The sequence below is a fragment of the Zonotrichia albicollis genome, chromosome 4 (assembly GCF_047830755.1).
Source record: "Zonotrichia albicollis isolate bZonAlb1 chromosome 4, bZonAlb1.hap1, whole genome shotgun sequence".
Classification (NCBI taxonomy): Eukaryota; Metazoa; Chordata; class Aves; order Passeriformes; family Passerellidae; genus Zonotrichia; species Zonotrichia albicollis.
In genome coordinates, this window is record NC_133822.1 from 38,278,702 (window position 1) to 38,301,243 (window position 22,542).

Consider the following 22,542-nt stretch of genomic DNA (forward strand, 5'->3'; position numbering starts at 1 on the left):
TCTGAATGCCTACTTAGCAGCCAAAAATTAGCAAAGAGTGGCCCCTCTGTGCACTATCCCCCTTTGCAGTCACGAAGAAAGGGAAAAAAACTGTAGTTTATTCACTGTTATCTTACAGCTTGCACTAAGAAAAAGTATGTTATTTGTTGCAGCTGGTTGCAGCTCTTCAGTCTCTGAAATGATTGATCACTTCTGTTCTTCAGAACTATTCAGAACTATTTCCCATCTTTCTCACTTTTTGAGGTTTGTTCTCTCCAAACAGCTCCCCTTTTAATCACATAGGAACGCCACTTCTTGAAGTAAGTTAAGATGGCATTTAAAAAGAAATAGCAGTTCTTAGCTGCTATGCTGCATTAGGATAAAAGATTGCACAACTGAGTTGGTTTTTAGCCTTGATCCATTTTTAAATATAGTATGAATATTATAGCCCTGTTAGCTTCTCTGAACTCCCTAGGCATCCCTCTTGTTGCCAGAAAGGAATTACAAATTGACAATGCAAGTTATTTTATTTTGTTTTCCATCTCCCTTGGAATTTGGAAGTGTGTCTGTTCTGTCCATGAGCTTTTTATTTCCTGACATTCTGATTTTTAAGTACTTTTTTTATTGCCTATAGAAATAGTAGATCTTCGCTTTCTGCTCAGAAAAATAACTTTATGTAGCAGTGGAGTGGAATATTATACCAAAGAACCAACATACCAACAAATCTATGACTCTCAGTAATACCAAGCTTTTTGTCAGAAAATTGTGCTCTCACTGCTTGTATGGTTGATTTCCCTCTATCTCCTAACTCTACTTCAAATATATATTTGTTTAAAAAGCATTCTGATTCCCTCATTCTTCAAAAATAAGAAATGGAGACTCAGGGGAAAAGAGAATAAAGAAAAAACTTGCTAGGACGTGCAGAAGCAGCCTGGTCCGTGGAGAATCCACAGGACAGTATATCTAAAGGTCTTTTCTGAGGTCAGCTTTTGATTTGAATTATGAATTTGGAGAAAATGCCTCTCTATTCCCTTATCTGGTGAAGGGAAATTGCATAACTTTACTGGCCTACATATAGGAAATCAAGAGAGGATCCTGGGATAGAAATATCTGTGTATTTTGAGCTGTCTTATGGATAATTATCTGCTGGTGTCTGACTTTTGACATGCAGATTTCTAAGTAGCTTTAGTTGGGAAGAACACTTTCTCAAGAAGGAGTCAGAGGTAGCCAGATTACCTGAAGAATCAAAGAAGTATTTAATAGTTAATTTAATAATTTTTTTAATTAATCAGGAACTTTTTTTTCTCTATATGAGCTTTCTAAATGTAATTTATCATTACTTTAATCTTTAAGTCATGAATTTTATTCCATAAACCAAACTCATGTCAGGAACAGTTTCTTAACATTCCTCTTGTCTCCTCTGGAGCTGATGGCTACCACTCTTCCTTTCTGTTTATTTCTGAGGTTCTCTACATCTGACCCCTTCCCCCAAAATTCTTTTGGTTTCTGAGATCTCTTTCTTCTCACCATTCCTGCAGGCTGGACTCTTCTTGTGTAGCCTATGTCCTCCTTTTCTCCATTTCCTCTTTCCTAAGCAGAAATTACCATATTTCTTTTCTTTGGTCTGTAAATCAAAGGACAGAGGGTCCAAGGGAGTAAAAGAAGATGGGAAGAGGAAAAAAGGAGATTAAATAACTGAAAACAAAGATGGGGGACAGAAGATGTCTGCTTCACATTCACGTTCTTTTACTGATCTAAAACATTTTTACTTGATTTGAAAAGCAGTGGGACGTTTAACTAGATGGTTTTCACAGTGGTGTTCTTGTCACTCGCACCTCAAACCCAACAGAGTTGATGTGGAAAGAAAAATTCCTTGTCTGGGCTTAGGATGAGTTCTTGCAGAAAGTTGGCCATGCTTTCCAGCATGCTTTGTAGTTCCATGTTATTCAGATTTTTCCATTTTCCAGGTATCTCAGACTTCTTATTTACCTGGACAGCTAGCTACAAATTGTGGCAAACTTTTCTGATGAAACTGTTGCGCTCAAAATCCTTTAACACACATGGCAAAGGGAAGGAGCAGATTTTGATTTGCTGAAGTATGAGTGCTCACAGCTAAAACTGAATATAACTGCAGTTGTCCCTTGAATAAATATGTAGGTAGATACTAAATACTTACTGAAATGGAAGAAAGCAATCTGCATTTATGCATTGAGAATTAATATATTGTAATTTTTTTTAAATTCTAGCCCTAATTTTTTCTACTTTAATTCTTTATCTGTATAATGGGTATTAAATTGCCACCTTGCTTTGATGGAGTCTTATAAAATACATTAAATCATTGTTTGGAGCTGTCTAATATTAATTCAATGAATGTCTAAAAAAAGTCTGAAAAAAGTGAGTCATTCTTACTGGTGAGGTCTTCAATGGGAAGCTATATATAAGACATGGACCCACACAGAGAATGATAAAGGCTAAAAGAAGAAATATCAGCTGCCTTATTTTCCAAGTACAATCCATCCTCTTGTACTGAATTCTTGGATTATTCAGAAATATAATTATAGTGTGTGTTTGGTGCCATGTGGGATATGTAACCTGGGGCGAAGGGTAGTTAGCCAATGTTGAACAATCTGCAGTCTGGTGTTTTGTAGCTTCATGACATTCCTATCATGTGTAGTGGGGATTAGTAACTCCTGTTTTGTCTGTTTTATTCATTGAAGTGACTGTTCCTTTTAGGAAAGTGTACTGAAATCTAGAAATTATATCAAGTGAAGTCACAGTATCCCACACTCTTCTCTCACTGGATCAGGAGCATACTGTTGGATTGTGCAATTTGTTGATAGCACTGGTCTGTTTGGATCAAATACCACAAGGTGTGAGGGACAAGGGAAACTCACAAGTGTTTGCCAGACTATTAGGAGCAGTTTTTTTACTGCAAAGAAAAATTAAATCAGAAAAATCCAGCTCATGGAGCAATGTGTAAAGTGTCAGTAAACCACTTGTCTTGAGTTAGGATAGGAGGAGGCCCCAAAGGATCCCTAGTTATTTGTCAAATGCAGTATCCTTTTATAGAAAGGGATTGGTGGAAACACTCATCACAACAACATCAGGAAGAGGGGTGCCAGAAAAGGTGGACTCTTGCATGAAGGTTTCCTTGTGACTGAAGGAATGAGGTACTAGAGTTCCCAATTAATGGACTTTGACAGGAGGTATCCCGACACCTTAAAAATCATCTGTGTAGCAACGTTGCAGAATCCTTCAATAGTGTTTTGCAGCTGAATTGGTCTGTTTACAGTTAACATTATCCTAAGAGGATATCAAGCTGTCCCCTCATTAATTTTGAACACGTTTATTCAGATTTTTAAGAAAATGCAGTATGTTGTGAGAAGTATAACTAGCCCCTTGGTCAAAAAGCAGAAGAAGCTTACCTTTGTAGAAAAGACTCTTGAAGACAAATACTCTTTGCTAGTCAGGAGAGTTCAGAGGGCTATATCAAGGTGCTAGGACTATGTGTATGAAACCAGTATGTGGCTTTAGGTTTCACAGCCAGTACTTGCTTCGGCTGAATGCAAGTTACATAGCTCGTTTCTTTGAACAAACTTCTTTAGGTGGGTGGATTTTTTTTTTCCTTATATTCACTGTTAATAAGAGATTATGTCTGCCATTAGATATGCAACTAATTTATGGGCTGGTGTAAAAATGACATCTTGTGTGAGTATTTGTAGCATCTAGCTACTCAGGTATCAGTAGAAAACACAGAACTATTGTAGTCTAATTACTGCTTTTGTGTTGCATGTGAGATAAACAATACAAGAGGATTTGCAAAAGAGTGAAAAAGTGTAAATAAAGCAGAGAATGTGTACAGAAAGAAAGGTCACAATATTAGAACTGTTTCTTAAAATATGTGGGCTGGGAATAAGTTGCACAGGAAAAAAGAAGCAGACATGAAGGAAAAAAGTGGACAGAAAATAGGCAACTTGCTATCTGGCTTACAAAACCAGAAATCTGATTTTGCATTTGTTTATTTTTTGGATGTTCTTGTTTATTTTTAGGTTTTGGAATTATGAATGTTATTGTTCAATGGCAAGATACTTGAAATTTGTGGGCAAGCTATGTTGAAGCCTGTGGTATTTATTATTTCATAAGAGATCCACTCAACAGCTTCAAAGTGGTAGCGACTGTTTTTTTAATAGGTTCTGGGTGACAGTTGCTGCATTAGCCATGATGTAGCTAGACCATGCTACATGAAATGATACTGTGTAATATTAGCAATATGTAGTCAGGAATTGAAAAGGAAATACATAGAAATATAGTGAATCACTCCAGAGTACGCTTCTTACATATCAGTAGCTACCCAGTTGTTTTCCAAAATGGAGCCTTTTCTGTTTAGATAAGATTAGCATACATGGAATGTGTCTCTCTCATTCTTTGGGCTTGTTCATCAAGTTGAAAGGCATTTTGAGCAACATGAAAATTGTCCTGCCCATGGCAGGAACTAGATGATGTTTGAAGATTCCTTCTGACCCAAACCAATCTGTGATTATGACTCTGTTAGAATCATTTAGTTTGGAAAAAACTCTTAAAATCATCAGGTACAAGCATTACCCCAGCACTTCCAAGTCCACTGCTAAATGATGTTCCTAAGTGCCACATCCACATGTCTTCTAAATACCTCCAGGGATTGTGACTCAGCCACTTCCTTGGCACTCTGTTCTTGACAACCCTTCCAATAAAGGATTTTTTCTTCATGTACAATCTAAACCTCCCCTGGTGCAAGTTGAGACCGTTTCCTCATGTCCCATTGCTTGTAACACAGAGGAGACTGAGTCCCACCTGGTTGCAGCCTCCTTTCACGTGGCTGTAGAGAACAATAATGTCCCCGTGGAGCAACTTTTTGTCCAGGCTGAACATCCCCAGCTCCCTCAACTGCTCTTCATCAGACTGGTGCCCCCTCCCCCAGCTCCACTGCCCTTCTCTGGGCTGCCTCCAGCACCTCTGTGTCTTTCCTGTAGTGAAGGGCCCAGAACTGGACACAGGATTTCAGGTGTGGCCTCACCAGTGCCAAGTGTGGGGGGTTGATTCTGAAATATCCTTTCTGCCATGATCTCTACAAGTTTGGGTCTGCCATCATAACACTGTTTGGAAAGGTGAGCTTTTACTTCTGTTCCTGTGGAATATATCTTCCCAAAGTTAATTTGTAGAGAAAGAAAGTCTGTGTTTCTTTCATCTCTGCAACACATTAAGAAAAAAAGAAAAAGAGCTTTGCAGTGCAGGCATGTTAGGTTGCAGTCTAGAAAAGGCATGGTATATCAGTTTCCTCAAAATGATAAAGAGCTGCTGAATCTCATGTATCCCTTCAAATTTATGGTAGATTTTTATTTAGGAAAATCAGGTCTTCCTTCTGCTGGGTATATATAGATGTATCTATATCACTCAGTCTCTGGTGCAGCTAAATGCCCATGTGCTTAACTTTAAATTAGCCCAAAGATGAGAGTGGAAAAAAATATACATAAGGTAAGGTAAATTATTTATATATTTTCTTTTTCTGGGCAGTTTTGGCCAACAGCAGAAACACTGAACCAATGAGTTAGGAAGACCTTTGATGTCACCTAGTGTGGTCATACTGATGCTTCTGAACTGCAGGACCAATTCAGATTGTCTGCAGTGTTTCTGAGGATCAGGGTCTGCTTGGTGCTGAACACAGACTTCATGGAGCAAAGCAGTCATTGCTGAAGCCGCTGCATGGGAAGTGAGGCACATCCTGAGGTGATGCAGCAGTCCATGCGTGATGCCCAGGATGCCCAGTGGAACGACAATCCGTCCTCCGTGGTGGGAGTGTTGGCCTGCCTCTCCCCACGGGTTGCGGGAGAACAATAGCCCTGTGCAGTGGCACAAGGCGCCTGGGATGGCGCCGCAGCGATCCGCTGGTTGCCGTGGCGACGGGAGTGGGCCTGCAAAGCCAGCCTCCTGGCTGCTGAGTTGGAAGGGATAAGAAAAACACAGCCCACTTCCCATGTGAAACGAATTACGAGAACAAGCAAAGGAAGAAAAGAAAAATGTCAACCCTTAATCAAATGTTCTCTTATTTTTAGAAGGGGTTTGAAGAAAATGGAGACCATCTCTGCTTACCCTTTGGGCCTCAGGGATTTGGCTAGTAATACCTCTGTACATACTGTGGAAATAAATTACAGAGGTTTGTATAAGAAAAATAATGTGTAAAAGGTATCTGTGTGCAGTGGGAGATGAGAAAACCTTATTCTATCCTGCTGTCCTTTGTGCTTGCCTTAGCAAACAAAATCTGTAAGAATATGTTAAAATGGTTCTCAATCTAATAACTATATTTGGCAGTCAAATGAAATACACTAGTTTTTAACTAGAAAAACGTAGCATAATCCAGTTTCTTATTATCTCACAATGTCTCTTACCTTTTAACCTTACTGCACAGCTGCATATCAAAAGCAGCATGATGGAATAATACTGTGAAATACATTTAAACATAGCATATCACTGGTGTGTAGAAAACACCATTCATTTTCTGTCATTTGTCATTCTTGGGAGCTCCTTCATATTTTATTATATTTAGTAATATTAAACAAACCAGCAGTTTCAGTCAACCTAAGAACCTCCAGTTACTAGCAGCTAGGTCCTGAAAATGATTTGGGCACCTGACAGTTTGGAGGTGCCTCCATTTCACAGTACACAGTGCACTGAAAAAACAGCCAAGTCAGGCCTTCAAGACCATGATAAACTCACTGTGAGTTGCAGCGATTTGTGAACATCATGATGTTTGACTGAAGAGTTCCTGTTCCTGAGAGTAGGATGTCTACTACTGAAAAGGCAACAAGACCCTGCTTAACTTAACAGGAGGAGAAAGGCAAGGAGAAAAAGGGTGTGCAATGCTAAGCAGAGGAGTTGTATCTGGAAGTTTTGCTTCCACTTGCATCCCTGCATTAGATGCTATTTGAAAGGTGGAATTCCTGTCCTGCTCCCTGGATCTTGACATGTGAATCAACCCTTTGAATAAGGGCAACTGCTTCATTGTTCTTTCAAACTGAAATACAAGCATGTCTGTAGCTTAGAAGTTAGGATACTTGGATGAAAGTCATGAATTTTTAGCTTTTTTTCTGCCTTTTCTTTTTTTTTAACAGTCACTAGATATAAACCAGAAATATTTCTAGAAACAGCACAAGAAGATTGATTTACCACAGGCAGCTGTCACTGGTCTAAAGGATTATATTCTTCCTGTCTTACTGACTAAACCTCACAGCAATTTAGTTTCAGCAGGACCAATGAGCAATTCCTTCTCAACCCCAGAGTTCTCTTTCCTGATAGTTGTTGCATAGTTTCCTTTGTTTTTAGGAAATTTGAGTATGAGAAATACAGGTAAATCTGATCTCCTACCTTCTGCATGAATAGGTAACAGGTGGGCTGTTCTATGAGAAAGAAAGCTAAAGCCATTTTCTTCCTTTTGACACATTTTAAGAAAGAGCAGCAGTTCATGTGGTGCTCCTGTTTCTGCCTTGGGCATGCTCTGAGACTTCCTACCAGATCAAGCCCTGATGACATTTCAGAGGAGGGCCTACTTTTAGACTCCCACAAAGGATTGATGGGGTTTCCTATCTGCTCTGTCTGCTCTGAACTGGGAGCTTGAACACCAGGCAGCCCACAGGCAAAGGCACCAGTGTGAGCAGGGCTCAGTTGCAGGCAGGAGGTGAACAAGTGCTTGAAGATGTCAGTCATAACTTTAGGGCGTAAGTATGTGAAAACTTACATATTTTGTTGGGAATGTTTTCCTTGCTGCTATTTGACAGGCCGCTTCTGGCAATAACCTATTTTAAGGTGTGGAAGTTGCCTGGAATTTTAGTATCTTTGATTCTGCATTTTGTGCTCTCTGGGGTGATTTAGGTGGCTGACATTTTAAAACATAGGACTATGGTTGATAAAAATATGGGGAAGGGAATACAGGTATAGGACACTCTGAGAGGTGAACTGAGTTTTTATATTTCATAGAATTACAGAATTACAAAATAGGTTGGGTTGGGAGAGACCTTAAAAATCACATAGTTCTTCTCCAGGCTGAACAACCCCATCTCTTTTAGCCTAGTTTAATAGAAGAGATAGTCCAGCCTTGAGATCATATTCATGACCTTCCTCTGGACTATAGGTTCAAGTCATTCTTTGGTGAGGGCTTCAGAGCTGGATGCAGCTCACTAAGTGGGATCTCACAACAGTGGAGTAGAAGGGCAGAATCACCTTGCTTGACCTGATGGCCACAATTCTTTTGATTTGACCTAGAAAATGGTAGGCTTTATGGGCTGTGAATGCACATTGCCCAGTCATGTCAACCAAACCCTTCTCCTCAGGGCTGCTCTCAATCCATTTGCTGCCCAGCCTGTATTTGTGCTTGGGATTTCCCTGACCCACGTTCAGGACCTTGTCCTTGGTCTTGTTGAACTTCGTGAAGTTCACACAAGCCCATGTCCCAAGCCTGTCAAGGTCCCTCTGGATGGCATCCCTGTCCTCGCTGTCAGCTGAATTGGTGACAAACTTGCCAAGGGTGCACTCAATCCTGCTGTCCATGGTACTGAAAAAGATCTTAAACAGCGCCATCCCTGCACCAATCCCTGAGGACACTGCTTGTCCCTGCTCTCCACTTGGACATCGAGCCATTGACCACAACTCTGAATGCAGCCATCCAGCCAATTCTTTACCCACTGAGAGACCCACTGAGAGGCACATCTGTCAAGTCTGTACCTCCTCAGCTTAGAGACACTGTCTCCACTGTTGTGTGGGACAGTGTCAAATGCTTTGCACAATCCAGGTGGAGAACATCAGTTGTCCCTCCCTTATCCACCAGCGCTGTAACCCCATTGCAGAAGGCCACCAAATTTGTTTGCTCTTAGTGAAGGCATGTTGGCTGGCAGCAATCAGCACCAAATTTTATTACAAAAGTTAATTTGTTATTTGATTATCACCTCCTTATTTATTGCAATACCACAGTGCTAGCTGGTTAAAACTCCATGTTACATGCAGAGTAGATTTTCAACATTTTTTGTAGGTCTGAAAATATTATCTTTGCCCCTTTCAGCACTCCACAGCCTTACACACTTACTGGAGAAAGGAATATTTTTCTGAGACTTTAGAAGTCTGTTAATTAGCTCACAGTAATATTGATTTTTTAAAGTGGGTCCTTTGAGAAATTTAGCATCCAAGCTAAGCAGCATTTATAGCAAGTAATCTGAATAATGGTACAATAAAGACTCTCTGGAATTTTCATTACTCAAATGAAGTGAAATTATCTTCACAATATACATACAAGACATTAAGATGTAATTTAGGTAAGTATTAATAATTATATTATTGAATTGTTATGACTAAATAGGTAGACAGAGTTGGGTCCACAGCATTAGTAATTAAGTGGGCCAAGTGTGACATCAGAGGTAATTTTTTTCAATTGCCACCTTATCTGTGCAGCTAATTTGCGTGTGACAATTGTGTTGCTTGTAATGAATCAGTGCTACAAGGAGGAGGGATAAAAATAGCAGAAATTCTTCCTACAAGGATCCTTGTCCCAGCTATCCATGTTGGTTAATTACCACTACACTCTAATTAACTATTCCTGTTGTGTGAAAGGTCTGTGACTGTATGATCATTTGAATGTCAATATTTGAAAAGCTTTGGATGGCACTGGTTGCTTCAGGTTCCTTTCTAGAAAAGCTGAATGTGAACCAGAGAAAAATCTTTAAAGCTTTAGTCATATGGGCCTCAGGTCTGTAGGGACTCCTTTTTAAACTGACCTTGCTTAAATCACCACTTTTTATGCAGGTTGCAAATTTGTACACAAATGCTATCACCCCACCATTATCTTTGAGTGAAATGGCCTCTTTTTAGTGAACATTTCAGTAGTAGCTTGTTTTTACTTTCTGTATAAATGGCACTGACATGGAAAACTTTCTGTTTTCTCTGATTTTGTTCATTTTTTAATTACTAAGAAAGTCATAAATGTAAATACTGGAAATGGAACAAGGTGAGGATTGAGAATGAGTGTCAGTAGTTTTACAGCAAATTAATTTTGGAAGAATGTTATCAAATGATTATTTTGCAACTTGCTTGGTCCTTTCTTCTGAACATATTTTACAATCAATATCTTTCTCCCAAGACAAAATTCCATGCTTCTGCAGGGGATTTTTCTAACAAAATCTTGTCAGGTTTTTAGATTAAATAATGTCTACAGTATCTTAAGGAGTCTGAAATCTTTCTGACCTGAAAGTACAAGTTGGGCATTTAACTCCGTAGTCATTTTTACAGATCTTGTTTTCATGTTAACAGTGGAAATACTAGTGAGAGGCAACCTTTCACTTATAATGAAGCTTGCTAAATTCTGGTCATTTGCCAGTTCTTGTTTGGAAATTAAATATGTGACACATTGCCTGAAATTTTTGCACTAATAAGAAGCAATCCTCATTACTGAAAGCTACATTTCTCTAGTCCTTTCTTGCAAGTCTCTAAGAAATAAATTCTTTTATCTTGTGGGGAAATTGTGTTATCTTGAAAAAAACCTTTTGGCTTATAATTTAGCTTATGAAAAAGTTATTCAGTGTGTTTTTGATTACATTGTGAGATGTCTTTAATTTTTTCCCAGATGACAGTTTAGATGTCCAACATTTCAAGAGGATGCAGTTTGGAAGGATATTGGGGTTAGATGGGTGAGAAACAAAACAATTCCAAAATTCCAACTGAGGAGGCTTGTTTGAGTGAGCTATTGAGGATGTGCTTTATATTTTTCCCTCACCAGTTATGCATCTGGAATCGCAGAAAATAAGAAAGAATAGAGTTTTTTGGTGCTGTTGATCTGAGTTTGAGTCTGCTCTCTCTGACTCCAGTCTCCAAGCATGTGTAATGGAAGAACATGCCCATCTGCTCCTGCCCTGCTCCCACCTCTCTTATCTGAGTGACAGGAATAATGGCACTCTCAGATACTCCAGTTAAGTGTACAACCCAGCAGATTTTCTTTTCTGTGCCCGGCCATATTTCCAGCAGCTCTGTAAGCTGAAGTATGAGGCCTGTTGCCCAGCTCCGCTGAAATGCCCCAGCTGTGCTCCTGCAGAGCCAGGTCTCAGTCCATCAGGGTGAGGCTCAGTGCAGTACACTTTGTCAGAGACATTGGCAAGGCACTTCAAACACCACCAGACCTTGTCTGCCATACACTTACACCATGGTCCTACCCACTGCTGTGTGCTGGATGTCACCTGCACCAGCTCCTCAGAGTCTCTTCTGACATCATTGTTTTAGTGATGCAGCAGATTACTACACGGATGACTGGGAGGGGACAAAGGAGAGTGTAAAGTGCTCCCTGCAAATCGGGAGTGATGCAGGCCCCTTTGCTGCCCCATCAGCCCTCTGCTTACTTCAGAAGTCATCCTTCCTTTGTCCACACCAATCCTGTTGTTTGTTGAACCAGTTTCCAGTACATCAGAAACATAAAACATTAACAGAAGTTGTTGTTACCTTGTAGCACTTGATATCTCCAGCCGACCTGGGTTTCAATAATGGCTGCACAGCAAATGACTTTGGCTCAGTCTGTTAACAGCAGCACTTACACAGCTTTAGGTACCTGAATTATTACTTTTCCTGCTCTGCTGACATAGATGAACACCAAAAGAATCCATTAAGCTGGCACTGCCAGCCTAAAGCTAGAAGTCCCCCAAATCTTCTATTTCTTTTTTCTTTTTCCTTTGCAGGGGAGAAAGAAAACTTTAAATTCAGAGTCAATTTGTTCTTTCTTTTTTCAGTCATTTTGTTCCCCACAGCTCATATCTTCCAACTTCAGTGGTTGAATTTCCAGAGAGGTCTAGTGATACATCTGCCAACTCTTTTAAAGCTTCTGTACCATTTTACTTAGGTGACAGAACCAGACATTAGAATTTTTCATTATAGTTCCCAGCACAAAAAATATGTGAAGGAAGATTAAAAACATAGGTACAAAAGGAAGAATGTGAAACATACAGTCATGACTGCAATTCTAATATGTTGTTCAATATTTTATTATCTTATGGGACAAATCTTTAGCATTCTTTTGTTTTGGCAAAAGGTAGAATGCATGTGGGTGCTTAGGTCTAATCCAGAATTTCTGGGAATGACTGTATTTAGGTGGAGAATGCAAGAGGTGATTTTGTATTGAACAACCCATATAAATGCCAGTAACATCTTTATCTCATAATGTATCATTATGCATTTTGTTCTGAACTCATTTATAGGAACTATCTCAGAATTTGGCAAAATTTCTGGGTTTTTTAAATTATGTTGTTTTTCATATGCCTCCAGTCTCCCACATGCCATTTTTCCTTCGCTCTTGAGCCCAACTGTTCTGTGAAACTACTGCCTTCTTGCTCAGGAGATGAGCTTCCTATGTGTGCTTACAGGGAAAAAGATGATGATCCTGGGAGTTGTGCAGAACCACAGATCTGGGGGGTGGAGGGTCTCAGATGCACTCTTTCCTAACTGGAACTTCAGAAGCAGGATCTTTCCAGTTCGTTAGACTATTGTGCATTAGTAAGACAGGAATTTCAACACTGTGAGCTGAAGTGTATGAGACCTGAATCTATCCTTGTTTAAGCAATTTTTGTTGTGAATTCTATGTTTTCCTTCCAACTAAGTTTTCCTATAGACTTAAGAAACTGCAGTATCACAAAGTCTCTTATGTTTTCATTACAGAAAGCATAAAGCTCAATAGAGATTGCTCACCTATATTTCCTGTTATAAGAACCTGGTTTTTTATATGCACATAAGCATATAAAAGTTAAATCTTTGGATTCAAAATCTCTAGGTGTCTACTAGGATAATTTCTTTTTGGTGAATATTTCAACTAATGTAGCTCAACTATTTTTTAAGAATAAAATAATGTGACAAGGCATTCTTGCATTCATATTAATTTTAATTACATTTACCAAGTCATCTCTAAAGTTAATTGAGGTTACATTTGGTCCAGCTTATAATAGATGGAAGCTAAGAGCAGGGAAAGAATTTCTCCCCTTGTAGCTGAAGGAAGTTAGGTTTTCTTCACTCTTGATGTAGGAACCTGTGGAAAGAGACTGGAAGAGCACAAGAGGAATAATCAGGTAAAAAAAAAAATCAGGGAATAGGATTAAGGGGGTAACTTGAGCAGATACTTAGAAGATAGGACTATGAGGGATAGGCTGTTTCTTTCTCTTCACAGGTATTTCTGCAAATCAAACAGCAGCTTTCTATTGCCATGAGTTTATTCCTCTATACTAAGCAGTAGTGGATTATACTGAGTATCTAAATTTCCCTGGTTTGCTATTGTGGAAAGATGAAAAGTTGTTTTAGCTCCATGGCAGAAGACAATAAAATCAGTTTTACGGGAGGGATGAGTGCCTGCTACTGTTGATGCTTAACGTTGACACAGTAAAGCTCTAAAACCTGAGCATATTCAAAGATTCAAAGACAAGGTTGTTGCCTTATTGAGGCAACATGAGTTCCAGGCTTTCCTGAGTTTTAAATATTTGCTTTTGTAACCTTGACATACTTTAAAAAAATACATTCAGTAATACATAAGGAAAAAACAATAGCAGAGAATTAATAAAATAATGCTTTCTCTGCGATGCAGCAACTACATGCAAATATTTTTCCTGTGCCTGTTAGTTTAATTGAGTTTTAAACATTGTAATATTTGAAGCTGTGTGCCAAGGTTACTGGCACCAGTAAGCAGTGATGAGTACACCGTGATTGTGTGTAAACATCATGCAGTAATGAAGGTGAAATCTAAAAAACTGTTAAATGAAGTGAAAGCAGTAGCTGCAAACAAAATAGATGCATTTATTAAAATGAATGGAAATGTATAGCCTTTGTTTTGGACTGGATCCTCAGTTGGCTCAGTTCCCTTAAATCCATTTATGCTAGCTATTTCCAGCCGCTGGAGAAGCCCAAAATGGATGGCTTTTTTCAAAGTTTTTTTCTATAGGTTTACAGCCTCCTTTTGGTTACTTAAAAGAGAAAGGCAGAAAGAGGAAATTATATTTTTTGTGTGTTTACCAGGGAGATGAAGGGGGTATTACCCCCATCTAATCACTATCACTGGTTGCACAGCCCATGCTGCAGGCACTCTTATATCAGGTGCTCTACTTAAGCTGGTGTCATTGCACAGCTTCTCCTGGTAGAGCAAGTTTCTGCCTGCACTGTTCTGAATGCTGCACACAGATTGTCTCGGGGTATGATTTGCAGATTTGTAGTCTTAAACCATACCACTTACTGTAAAGTATAGTTTAAAATATAATAGCTTTGCAAAGTTTCCTCGATTGCCTTAAAAAGACATCACCTAGATTTCACAGGGTACTCTGTGGAGTAGCACTTGAGTATCCTCAGGGGTACTCCTGTAAATTAATCAGTCCATCTGAAAAGAGTGAAAAATTAGCAGCTGAACAGAGTGAAGTCTTCCATATTCCAGGGTGATTTCTGAAAGAAATCCATGCTGCTTTGGGACTGGAGATTTTATTTTCAGAAAGAAGTCATATCCTTCATTAAGTCCTGACTCAGCAAAGCATTTAAGCATGTTCTGTTATGTGCCTATTTGCTTTTCATTTTTCCACTTCTTAAGAGCTGTGCTAAGTCAGAAGCAGCAAGCCAAATGGAAAGCTAGAGATGAAGTTTTCATGGATTTGCTCTCATAACACCTATTTAATGATCAAATTAAATGAGTACAAGTAAGAATTCTTGCTACTAGTAAATTAGTGTTAGGAAACTCCAACAAGGGTAAGAGATCAGGACAGGTCATCGGTTTTTTCAGGTTTTATTTTCAACTGTAATAGTTAGAAAATTTTTTAATGTATTTTTAAAAAGCTGAGATTTTTCTCTGAAATTATAAGCTCAAAAAAGGATATAGGATTGCCAGCTATTCCAACTTGATCCTTGTCTTCAATTCCCCTTTTGAGCCACTCTTGTGTCTCCAATGATTCCTTCAATAGTCACTGACAGCTTTTTAGATCATCGACTTTCAAATGCTGGATTTATTAGATGGTATCAGACTCCTTGAAATTAGGAATTGTATTGTCCTATTTGTGTAGCTCCTACTGCTAGCAACTCCTATGAAGAGATGCTTGAATTGTGGAGGTTTATTTCATTGACTTTTCTGGGCAATTATTTTGTGTATTATTGGAACAGATGGTCTTTTTCAGCTATTTGAATGTTTGGAACTATTTGACCTGCCCACAAGCCAGAAGATAAAAGCAGTGGCAAGTTAGGATTGAACTGGTACAGTTAAATGGGGCATGGGGACTGCATAGTTTGTTGACACCAGTCCCTTTCTTCATCATTTTACTATCAATGAACTAAATAATTTTATCCTTATCCACTCTCCTCATCTTATTCTGTGTGGATTTTTTTTCAATCTGGAGGGAAATAAACATTATAAATAGATAGGTGAGGTAGGAGGTGAATTGAAAAAATGGAGAGTTTCTGAACAATTCTGTAGTCGTGTCCTTGGTTCCAAATGAAAGAGCAATCACATCTGGTATTTGGCTTGAGTGAGAGCTACAATTTCTCCACCAGCAGTGCTGCCAGCAGTGCAGCAATAGTCCATGGGTTCAAGCACCTGCCACCATATTTTATTATCATGAAAATGAATGCAATCATCAGTAATTTATTATTCTTGGCACAGGCTGTAAGTTAAGCAAAGTGTTCTCTTTTAAATGTGACAGAAGGGCCTGTTTCAGGGTATTGAGGGCATCTGTTAAGTTTTCAATTTTAATTCCACCTTTTTTCCCCATTTTTAGGGAAGTAACGTGATGGAGGACCAGGATCTCCTGGAAATAGGAATCCTTAACTCTGGGCACAGACAGAGAATACTCCAAGCAATCCAGCTTCTCCCAAAGGTACAGTTTCTGTTATTATGCAACTGAGGGAACTAACCCCTGCAGTATTCACATTATTTAAAACACTTTTTTGAATGGAGATAGATGTTACTCTACTGGTTTTGTAGACACATTTTTTGTGTATGCAAATATGGCGTAAAATAATGTCAATGTATTGAACTCCCTTTGCATAGATGTAGTTGACAAAGCAAAGGGAACTAAAATCTGTAATTTGACGTGACGGCTGTTGAGAATGAATTTGAATTCCTTTTGACCTTTCAGCCTATTTATAGACTGCCATTACATATGTGTAAATAAGTCTGTCCATGAATCCCAGAATGCCTTTCTTAACATAGGAGTTGCCCTGGAAATACTTTGCCCCTTATATAAGTACTCATAAAAGCATTGGAGGAAAGATTGTTTTCCTAATACCTGCCTTTTGTGTGACATACAGAGACTTCCTGCAGGCTGCATATTTAATTTTTTGCTATGTATATGAATTTTGCTTCTCAGCTGCAGGCAGAAAAGCTTGCAGCCATTTTCCCAATCATTTTTAGTGCTAGCCAATTTAAAATCTAGATTTTAAAATCAGTGATAGAATATTCTGCATACCAGAATGTATTACTGGAGGCTTCTACTACCATTCCAAACTAGAGATAGTGGACCTAACATGAAAAATTGCTACTTTGATTTGGAAAATTTTAAAAGGAGAATGAATGATGAATAGCAGACACCAGTACAGCTCAGAAGGCCATCACATGTGATGCTGATACTTCGTGCAAAATACTAAGGCAGGAATAAAATCAAGTGTGAGGTGCACTGAGTGTTCTGGTAGCATCATGTCAGAAGTAATCAAGGTAAATAGAGATTATTCCACTTGAAGTTTCATAATGCTGAAGAATGACAAGAGTTATTAAAGGATTTTTCAGTTTAGATCATCAAGCAGAAATGGTTGTAAAAGGCTTTTTGATACATCAAGGCTTCCTGGGTGGATAACTTGTAAGAAGGAGCACAAAGGTTTCTTTTGTATGGGAAAATCAGAAGTTGTGAAGCAATTTCTGTGTCTGGAGGTGTTAGGCAATCCATATATACTGCAATGTGAGTCTGCACATGGAAACACCAAAGATCATTAAAAAGAACCATTTTCCACGTACCATATTAGACAAATGAGATAAATAGTACAAGAAGTAGGGTATGAAAAGTAGCATTTGATGAATTAAAAAAGATATTAAAGGTTTATCTATGAATTTATGAATTTTTCAAGAATACTATCATTCAAACAAAAGTTTTGTAATCTTTAGCTGAGCTTGTAGCTGATGATATCTTTATACTGTTTCTCATGCTTCTTAGAGAGATCGACTTTCATGTGGTTTTTTTAACATTCTTCAAAATTATTGTTAATATATCATCATGTTAGTGCTGTCTGCACTCAGTGGCTGGTGTTTATGAAAGCATTGCTAATATGGTCTGCTTTTGGAGAGTTTACTAATGCTGAGAGCAGATTCTGTTAGAAAGCTACAACCTCAGTCCTTTTAACATCTGCTTGATGTGAGACCGGATCGAGATCTGGAGGTACTCTTGAAACCAGTTGAGAACAGGAGGGTTACATAGTTACTTGGGAGAATTCTGTACCAAAGATAGTTAAGTAACACAGGATGGCTTGAAGCCTGTGCTGAATAATGGTGAGAGAGTTTTTAGCTTCTTCCCCATTGAGCTAAAAAGGCAGTCCCTAAGGACCACATTTTTAACTTGTCTTTGATGCAAGGATGTTACACCAAATCAAATGCAGTTGCAAGCTGAAGCCGTGCATCATGTTTCTCCATGTAAATGACTCAACAATGTAAGGGAGCTTACACAGTAAAAACACATAATTTCCTATATAAACTGAGTTGTTTTGAAGGCAGGTTATAGAGCCCAAAAATTAGGATCATGGGAAGTTTTATCTAATGTGACACACCCTTGTTGTATTCACAACAGCTTGCTGAATACATAAAACACTTTCACATCCTGCATCAAACCATTAAACATTGCTGTATTTCTATTTGTGTGTTGATAAGTTCAGCTCTGTCATCCTGCATTCAAAATAGTGCATGCTATCTAAATATATTAAGACCTCAAACTGTAATTGGAGTCTCACTAATTTGAATCTCATTAGATAAAAATTCTGTTAGTTTGTTTGTTTTGAGCATGTACCTCTTTTCTGTTCCTCATTTAATTTAAATCTCAATGACTCCATGCGTTTTAACTTAATGACATTGCTGATGATGTTAATTTTAGTTTTACTAATGTTTCCTGTCTTGAGATACTTTTTAGCTCATATTTTGAGGTGGAAGTTAAGTGCTTTAAAAAGCACCTATCAAACAACACTTTCTTGAAGCCCCAGGCAGCACTGAGTTAAAAGTTAAAAGGGTAAAAATCAAGCAACAAATTTATCATCAAGGTTCTAAAATACCTTTTTTAAAAGCTCTTTTTGTTGTTCTGATATGTATTCACCTCTGCAGCCTGGAAATGCAGCAGGTATTTAGTAGCTGAAATTTTTTACTCATAACTACTTCCTTCCTAAAGAGTGATGAATTTCTAGATATCAAACCACCAGTATCCTTATTAGGAACCATTCTCTGGAGCTTGAAGTGGTTTTAAATAGGAAAAAAAAATACCCACATTTTGGTCAAATATGGATTAATTAAGCATTGTGGTCTCTTATGCAGGTATAAAAGGGTATATTTACCTGGATTTCTCAAAATGTTTTCCCATTATATTCTGTATGTGAGAAGAACATTTCATAAGAGGAAAAAGTAGTATGTTCACCAGTAGGTAGGTAAGGTTGAAACCTTTGAGACAGAATGCTTCTTTTCAAAATACTCTATTTTTGTTGGATTAGAGCTTGCAGCTCTAATTCTTGTCTTGTACCAACGTAATTTAAATTTCTGAAGTTTCACCTCAATATTAACTAGAGCACTTTATGGCTTATTTTAATAATATAAGGTTAAGACAGTCTGGTAGAAATATAATTTACAAAATTAATTCTTGAAATAGAAGTATTTTATACATTACATCAGCCTTAAAGCAAATTTCATAGCAGAGTTTATTGCATTTAAGACGTTTGTATGAAAAAATGAAATCAATAAATTTTTGGAGGAATATTTTATATGCTTTATTGAAAGGAAATTCAGATATGTTGAGAAGTGGAGATAACATATAAAAGAATACTAAAGCTGCAAATACCTTGAGAAAAAAGTTAATACTGAGAAAAGAATTGTGTGCAGGGTATGCTTAATTGACTAAGAAGTAATAACAGTCATGGCATAAAATTTTAGTCACACTTAGGTTACACAGAAAACCTAAGGAGCATTGGCCAGCTATTTCAGCATCCCAAACCTGTGTGTGAGTGACTTCTCAGTGGGTTCTTCAAAAAGTTGGGTTTTTTAAATGACAATTATCCTAGGTTATCTCAAAATTTATCTAAGGAAGAGGATTGGTTTTGTGTGGGATGCTCAGTGTATGGCTCCTTCTCCCAGCATATAATGGGAACACATGCTCTCATTTGACAGATGGAAGAAAGATGTTAGCTGAGAGCAGCTTTCTCCTGGCTTCAGAGCTATTCTTAAAGCAGCTTGTTCCTTCCTCCACAGAGAGGTCTCAGCACAAAGCAGGTTTGGAAATAGCAGTGCTGTGCAGGCAGCCAGCCTCTTTTCTTGGGTGCTTTGCAGAACGAGACAAGTAGGATTCGAGCAGGCTATGAGCACGTCCTGTCTGCAAGTGGTGTTATAAAGCTCTGCTTCCAAAAGTGCTGGACTTATTACTCATATGTAACACTCTTGTGCAAGCACAGTGAGTCTGGCATTTAGGAAAGCAGAAATGACTGTGCATGTGCTCATTAACTATGCTGTGTTTGTAAGAGAGAAAGATCACGTCATGTGATCTTTGCTGCTGCCATTTTGCTATTGGCTTAGACACTGCAGAGTTCAGCAAGATGCTTTCTGTCCTGGTGTTTAATTACCTCCCATTTAGCTCTTCCGTTCCTAAGACAGGTTCCAAACTAGGAGATGCTGCAAAATGTTGATGACCCTTTCTGACTGTGACTTCTTGTTTCTGGTCTGCTGGAAGTGAAGATGAAAAATGGGATTCAAAGGGCATGCTTTTTACTCTGCTCTGTTCCCTGCTTCTTATGTCTCTGGAAGTTACTTTTCTGGTTTGAGGGGAGGCCACTCACATGCTCACTGCACCACTTGCAAAATCCTTAACCACATGGACAGAAAAAAGCAATTAGAATCCAATATAACACATGAATTTTTCAAATCTGAAATATAAATGTGTAGTCTATGTTATTTAAGTAATGCAGCACAATAGGAATGAATCAGTAGAAGCAATTAGATACATGCAAGATATAGTTCCAGGTGTTTACTTCACACCAGTTTTAGACTAGTCCCACAGACCTCTCCAGGCATGAGCTTCAAAACTCACTGATGAAATAAATATCATAAACATTTTCCTTCTTATCTGAGCCTACCAGAGAGCCGCTTTAGACATGGCATGCTGACATTTATCTGTATCATGTAGATAACAGTAGCATGCAGCTGGTCCTGCCACTGTTGCCATACAGGATGTTTTACTTACTTTCCTGCTTCTTTTATACTTTCTTATTTGTGATTGGCTCCACAATATCTACTGGCTGCTCTGAGAATAGTCAGCAGGCAAGGAGATACGCTGCATTACAGGAAGTGCTATCCCCTTTTATTGGTAACCAGACTAGGATGATAACCCAAGGAGCTGAATTGAACTTTTTCATGAGGTCAAAAGTCATAGCTTCCACTTAGTCTACAAATTTCATCTTTAGATCTTCTTAAGATTACATTTTATGCAATGGATATGTCCAAACTGTTGCATACATTATCACTGAATGACAACTGTTATTGCCTTGTCCCACATATTGTATCTGATGAAGAACTGGGAAGTTTCTTCATTCTTCTGGATTGGAATGGTTTACATTTCTCCAGAAAAAATAAAAAAACAAACATGAAAGCCCCCGGGTGTGCATCTGTTTTCCTTTAAATTTGGAAGACAGATTCCAGCTGAAAAAAACATAGAATGGATAGCTACTGTAATTCTGGCAATCTTAGGTAGGAAACACTGAACTCAGTTAGGGGTATTCTGGACCTTGCATTGAGACAAGATCCTGAATCAAGCACTGCTGTGAAGTGAATATACCTGTACTGTCTTTTTCTAGCAAGCTCCACAAGAAGACAGAAGGCTTTTGATTAGTGGAAAGAAAAGTCTAACATTAATAGAACACAAGCTTGAATTGTTAACTTATAAAATATGTGACAGGCTAGATGGAATAGAAACCCAAAAAGTTTATATACAGCTCTTCCTCACCTGCTGTCTCTCTGCAGGCAGACCCTGTTTCACTCAGTGCCTTTCTACCAGCAGCACATGCAAAGTCCGCTCAGGTCCTTCATCATTTGTGCCCATCCCCTGTGAAAGCTGCTCCTCTGCCCCTGAGTGCAGGCTCAATTTCTGCCCAGGCACTGCAGGCACCAGCTCCTTGTGGTGCCCCTGTTCCAGCCAGGCTCTCTGGGCTTCAGAAGTGTCACTCTTCTGAGCCTTTTCTTTCAGTGCTCCAGAGGAGGAATGATCTCCTCTTCCAACAATATGACTCCAACTGACCACATTTGTGAAGTACATAATACATAACAGACAGCTGACAAAGACAGGAAACAAGAAAGAACTGCTATATCCCCCATTACAACCACCTAAAATTTCTTAGCTAGGTAGCTGATAGTTTCATGTAAGTTCCCAAAAATGCTCCTTAAAGCTCTTGAATCTTCCAGCAGTGTAGAAGAAAGCATTATATGCTTGCTAAAAAGATCTTTCTTCCAAATGAACACAAGCATAAATTCACAGTAATCATAGCCACCATTTAAAATGCAGTGAAAGTCAAGTAATCTCATCCTCCTTGTACAACACATAAAAAGCTTGTGGATAGTGATCCTAAGCTCCACTGGATAGTGATACTGCCTTTGGAGAACATAGTATTCATTCTCTATCTGTCTGTGAAGTTCGGAGAAAACTGGTAACAGTCCATGCTACTGAATTTACCTTGATTTTTCTAGTGCATATGTGATTACTTTGAAGCTCTATTTGTGTTTATTTGGCCACCTTTCAGAGACCAAAAACTCAAGTGCCTTTTATCCTAATGTAAAATGCTCTATCAACACAGCAGTGATATACTTTTTAAAAAAGTCTGTTGTGCAGGCAGTCTCGTGTAAGGGGTTTCTCAAAGCATTAGGATACTACTTGACATTGCTATTTTATTATGAGAAACAGCTCTTTCTGGCTTTTGCTTTCTATTCATTTCAAAGGAAATGATAGTGATGATATATCATTAGGACCTAAGAGAGAAATTTCATATGTTTTGTATCTACTTCCATACTTTTTTGAATCATATTTTCTTAAACATTTTTTTTCTCTAAATCCTTTGAGCTTCAATTCCTATCCTTTTCCACAGTTAGCACATGGAAAATCTTCTGCAGTGAAAAAGCTGACATTGGTATTGCTCTCTAAACAGCTGAATGAACTTGTAGTAGTGTCTGTGGAAGAACAATGGTGCCCCTATTTATGATCAGTTAATATTTGAAACACTGTCATGACTTGCAGCTCAGAGGTTTTACATTGATCTGAGTCAAACAGTGTGCAACTT

At 38.4% G+C, this 22,542-nt stretch overlaps 1 protein-coding gene across 13 annotated transcripts in view; it reads left to right on the forward strand.

Moving 5' to 3' along the window:
• ANKS1B (ankyrin repeat and sterile alpha motif domain containing 1B) overlaps positions 1-22,542 on the forward strand; it is a 406,891-nt gene that overhangs the window by 229,227 nt on the left and 155,122 nt on the right. For all 13 annotated transcript variants that reach the window (XM_026798001.2, XM_026797993.2, XM_026798014.2 and 10 more), the window contains one exon: positions 15,765-15,863. In XM_026798001.2, the coding sequence (XP_026653802.2) occupies positions 15,765-15,863 (99 nt within the window). The remainder of the gene's footprint in view (positions 1-15,764; positions 15,864-22,542) is intronic.